The 4,596-nt window shown below is 28.8% G+C and overlaps 1 protein-coding gene across 2 annotated transcripts in view; it reads right to left on the reverse strand.

The window, feature by feature from the left end:
- Positions 1-64: 64 nt before the first annotated feature.
- The window catches only part of LOC108751383 (angiotensin-converting enzyme-like), a 16,873-nt gene continuing 12,341 nt past the window's right edge, over positions 65-4,596 (reverse strand). For both annotated transcript variants that reach the window (XM_018491525.1, XM_018491524.1), the window contains 12 exons: positions 3,886-4,101; positions 3,626-3,787; positions 3,475-3,556; positions 3,180-3,320; positions 2,885-3,067; positions 2,673-2,767; positions 2,426-2,580; positions 2,124-2,251; positions 1,787-2,033; positions 1,425-1,514; positions 1,231-1,335; positions 65-1,123 (listed from right to left, as the gene is read on the reverse strand). In XM_018491525.1, the coding sequence (XP_018347027.1) occupies positions 535-1,123; positions 1,231-1,335; positions 1,425-1,514; positions 1,787-2,033; positions 2,124-2,251; positions 2,426-2,580; positions 2,673-2,767; positions 2,885-3,067; positions 3,180-3,320; positions 3,475-3,556; positions 3,626-3,787; positions 3,886-4,092 (2,184 nt within the window). In that variant the 5' untranslated portion in view covers positions 4,093-4,101 and the 3' untranslated portion in view covers positions 65-534. The remainder of the gene's footprint in view (positions 1,124-1,230; positions 1,336-1,424; positions 1,515-1,786; positions 2,034-2,123; positions 2,252-2,425; positions 2,581-2,672; positions 2,768-2,884; positions 3,068-3,179; positions 3,321-3,474; positions 3,557-3,625; positions 3,788-3,885; positions 4,102-4,596) is intronic.

Genomic DNA, 4,596 nt, shown 5'->3' on the forward strand with positions numbered 1-4,596 from the left:
ATACAATATATATATATCTGTACACAATCATATGTATATATATATATATATATATACATATCTGTATGTTATACAATCATATTTTGTGTACATATTAAAGTTATATGATAGGTGCAAAATTTGTAATCGCATTTTTTAGGATTCTTTGTGCTCAATATTATTCATACAAATTGTTATTATATAATTACTCTAGAATAGAATAATTGATAAATCCATCGAGAAATATATTTAATGTCAAAACTTTTATAACATTAAACGAAGGCATAACAGGAAATAGCTAAAAGCTCGTTCCTGAATGAGATTTGGAGGTAGAGGTACAAGGCAAATTTGATTGAGCTGGTTGATTGTTAGTAATGTTGAAAAAAAAATACAAGGAACGCATTACGATTATCAAGGAATGCATGATGTCGAATACTAAAGAACGATTAGAAAATAACTCCCAGAGGAATTGTTGTGATAATAAGTTACATGATCAAATTCTTTTAATGCCTAAATGCGAAAAATAAATATGTTTATTAACAAAAATGTATACTGCTAAACGTATCGTCTATTTTTTGGCGTTTTACGACATCTTTGTCTTCCGAAAATCGCAATGATACAGATGATTATTATCGCAATGAGAACTGCGCTTGTGGCCCATACCGCTTTACTAGTACTAATCTTTGGTGTACTTTTTTCTGTGTCGTTCAAAATATCGGGCATCGATGATGAGGATTCGTTGAAAGAAACTTGAGTTATTAAGTCGGATCCAGAATTGTTCGGCTTATCTTCCATGTATATGGACGATTTAGATTCTAAAGATTTTTCTACTTTTGACTGCATATTTTTCGTGTTACTTGTTATCTTGTATGATGCTTTTGTTGTTATACTGTGTGTGGTAGTAGAACTCGGAGGCGTTGTAGTAGGAGTGTTGATCTCTCGCAAGGTATGTTTCTCCAATTCTTCAAGTTCTTTTTCTGCTGTTGCTCCAGATTTGTATTCGAAGTTTTCCTCGTTTTCTTCAATAAATTCTTCTAACGGTGTGAAATACTGAATAAGTGCATCTGCAGATATATCGTCTATATCAACGAATTTATTTAGGACATCTTGCCACTCGCGGGTTCCACTATGTTGAATCATTTTTCTATATACAGACATAGAAAAGTTAATAAAATTAAAAGTTTATCGAGACAAATTTATTCATTAAATGCATTAAGAACGTGTATACGTATATTTTTTATATCAACTTACATTATATTCTTATTCAATAATTTTCCATCAAAATTATATCTAATTTCTGTCGAATCCATGTTATATTCATATAATTGAAAAGATAGCATTATGCCAAGAATTTTGCTGCATTAAATAAAAAATATTTTTCATTATTTTATTACTGTGATAGATAATACAATTATGTATATTTATAAAAATTAATTAGTACTTACGAAAGATATGGTTTATTTCTAACAACATGACTATCGTCTATGAAGGTAGGGTAATCCATATCAATAGAAGAGATACCTTCATACTCTTGCCTAACAGAGAAAATTAAAACTTTAGATATTATAGTTGTGTAAATTATATCGATTTCTAATAAGTATTATATATGTACTGTATTATTACTGTACTGTCGGAGAGCCGGCGAATAAATTAACAGAGTCTAATAAAATTTGAACTTGAGATCTCTCATTTACAAATCTACTATGTGCTAAGCCAACAACGCTCCACTGTTATCATAATCATTTCGAACGTCTACGTATATTTTTAAATGATCTTAGAATTCTCTTTATTTTCCTACAATACCTACCTGTACTTCCACCAAGATGCTATCAAATCTGCTGGATTTGTAATATTTTCTCGAATTGCATTTAATCTCCATAAATCAGCGGAGTAATAATATGCTAATCGTGGAAATATATTCAAGGCAGTTATAGTTAAAGATACAATCATTCGTTGCTGATCATCCTTAATATTATTCATTAAATGAGTATGATTGAGCCATGCAGGACTTGCCGATAGTATTCCAAATAGTGTTGATATACCTTCTTCTAATCCTATAAGACCAGATATCTTTAATGTCGAATGCTATTTTAACATTTTTATGACCATTGACACGTATGTCGAATAAATTAATATTTTCTTACCAGAATATCTGTTCACTGTTTCGAGAACTGGAGTGTTTTCTACAGTCATTTGATTAAATAGTACTTTACCAACATCTTCATGTGCTACCAAGAAATTGCTTATTGTGGCTTTGGAACAAGTAGAAACTCTAAAATAATATTTCAATTTAGCAAAATACTATTAAATTGTGTGATGCTATTAATACATAATAATAATACGTAGTACTAAGTAAACTCTAAAAGACATCATAAATGATGTCTTTTAGATATGCATATCATCTAGGAAATGTATATAATAAAATCGTATATTTCGATGTACATGCCTCATTGTATATTTATATCGATAAAAGTTTAACAATCTAGATGGACACTGTTGATTAAATTCACTCTTATCCCAAAATTCTGCTTGTGGAACTTGTTTCAATAGTAATGAACCCAAACTGGATGCAGTGTTGTACAGAGATTTTCCTACATATTTCTATATAATTTAACAAAAAATTTCAAGTGTTACTACTGAAAATCTGATTATAATCTGTAAATTTAACATAAACATGAAATAGCAATCCCTACCTTTTTCCAAAGATTTTTTTTCAGATCATAGATTAACTCTGAGTAGGGTAACGCATCTGATGATACATCTGTCCAATCGTATCCTTGTAAGCTATCTTTCGAATGGAATCATAAAAAATTCAAGTGATACAGTAGAATAAAAAATAAAAGTTACAAAAATTAACCAACTTATCAATTGTTTGCTATTTCTATGTACACTATTGTTAGCTTACCGAGTAAATAAGCCGGAAGTGTATCATTTATAGTAATATTGTACTTTCGAGCCAAGTTTGTACCGACAAATTTGACAATCTTCTTGTGAAGATTATTAATCCGACTCCACTCATTATTTATTTTGCCGTATCCGCCAGAGTATCCTGACAGCATTTCCCAATATTCCTCAACATTGTTGATACCTACAATTAAATATATTTGAATATTATTCTCATTCAAAATGTTTAACACGTACACTAATAATATTATATTTTATATATAAATGATCTATGTAATCCTTATATTTACACTAACCATTTTGTTTTGCAGCTTCAACAACGAGTAGCAAATTGTTTGAATAATTTGTCACTAATGGCATAAATTGGCGATACCAAGCATTCCAAGCAGTTTGTTTATCTTCTAATTTTCTACTATGAGAGAATAAATATTCCACACCTAAAATTATATAATTACAATAGTTGTATTATACAGTTGGTTTATAACTACTATACTAAATATCTATCATAACATGGGACATTCGTTAATGAGAAATAATTCTTATTTTTTTATGTGATACATTTTTTATGTGATTAAAACAATAAAACTATACCTTCTCGTGAATAGTTTTGCGATTTATTAATATAATTGATAATTGATCGTTGCAATTCCACGGTGCCAACGAAATGAATAAACTGTAAATTATAAAATAATATAAAGAATTATATAAACTATTAATTGTAAAATTGAAAAGTGTCTCTTACCTTTCTCCAATCTTCGTTTTTTAGTAATGCATCACCAGGTTTTTCAATCATGTCATATTTATATCGAAGAGATGATTTCAATTGTTCTTTTATATCTTTTATTTCGATTATTTCCTTTTTTCGCGCTTTCGTAAATCCTGCATAATTATATTGCTGTATTTCCTAAAATATAACAAGACAGATACTTATTATTTAATTTATTATTTATAGAAAAACAAATCATTATTATTAAGTAATAATTTAAATAGTAATATATTTACCCATGTTGACAGTGTTTTATTGGAAGGTGACAAGATAAATGGCCACTTAACATTGGCAATGTCGTAACATACATCTTCATAATCTAATTCGATAAATGCGATCACAGCTTTAGCTTTAGCTTCATTCTCCGAGAGAGTTTCTCCGTGTGAGGTAGTGGTTACATAAACAATAAGATTAAAAACAATCCAACTCCATTTCGATAACATCGCTTTAGCCTGCAAATAAAATGTTTGTGTTTTAATTTGATACTGCAAATTAGTACAAAAATGGAAATCGTAACACAGGAATATAATATCGACTTGTCGATTAAAAATTTAATTTTTTGCCAGCAATGTTAAACTTTAAAGGCATAGTCAATTTTTTTATCATGAATTTTGATAAATATAAATCTGTAAAAAATAAGTAAAATACGATCCAATTCTTCTATAATAATAATAATAACTTGTTGAAGCTTTCACATATATAAGAATTTGTGAAGGTTCTTATACGATCCAAGATGGTGCAAAAATCTGCATTGCAGTTCGAAGACTCAAAAATTCTCATTGCCGATAGAGGATTAAAAATATTGCGCATAGCAAATTACAGATATGTTACAATAGTGCGCCTCTATTTGTCAAGAAAGTTAATTTCTAAAATTTCTTTCTTTCGAAATTAAATATAAAAAGTATAGCAAGAGGAACGTTAATATGTCGCGCTTGTATATATATATA

This window comes from Trachymyrmex septentrionalis, unplaced genomic scaffold (genome assembly GCF_001594115.1).
Source record: "Trachymyrmex septentrionalis isolate Tsep2-gDNA-1 unplaced genomic scaffold, Tsep1.0 scaffold44, whole genome shotgun sequence".
Classification (NCBI taxonomy): Eukaryota; Metazoa; Arthropoda; class Insecta; order Hymenoptera; family Formicidae; genus Trachymyrmex; species Trachymyrmex septentrionalis.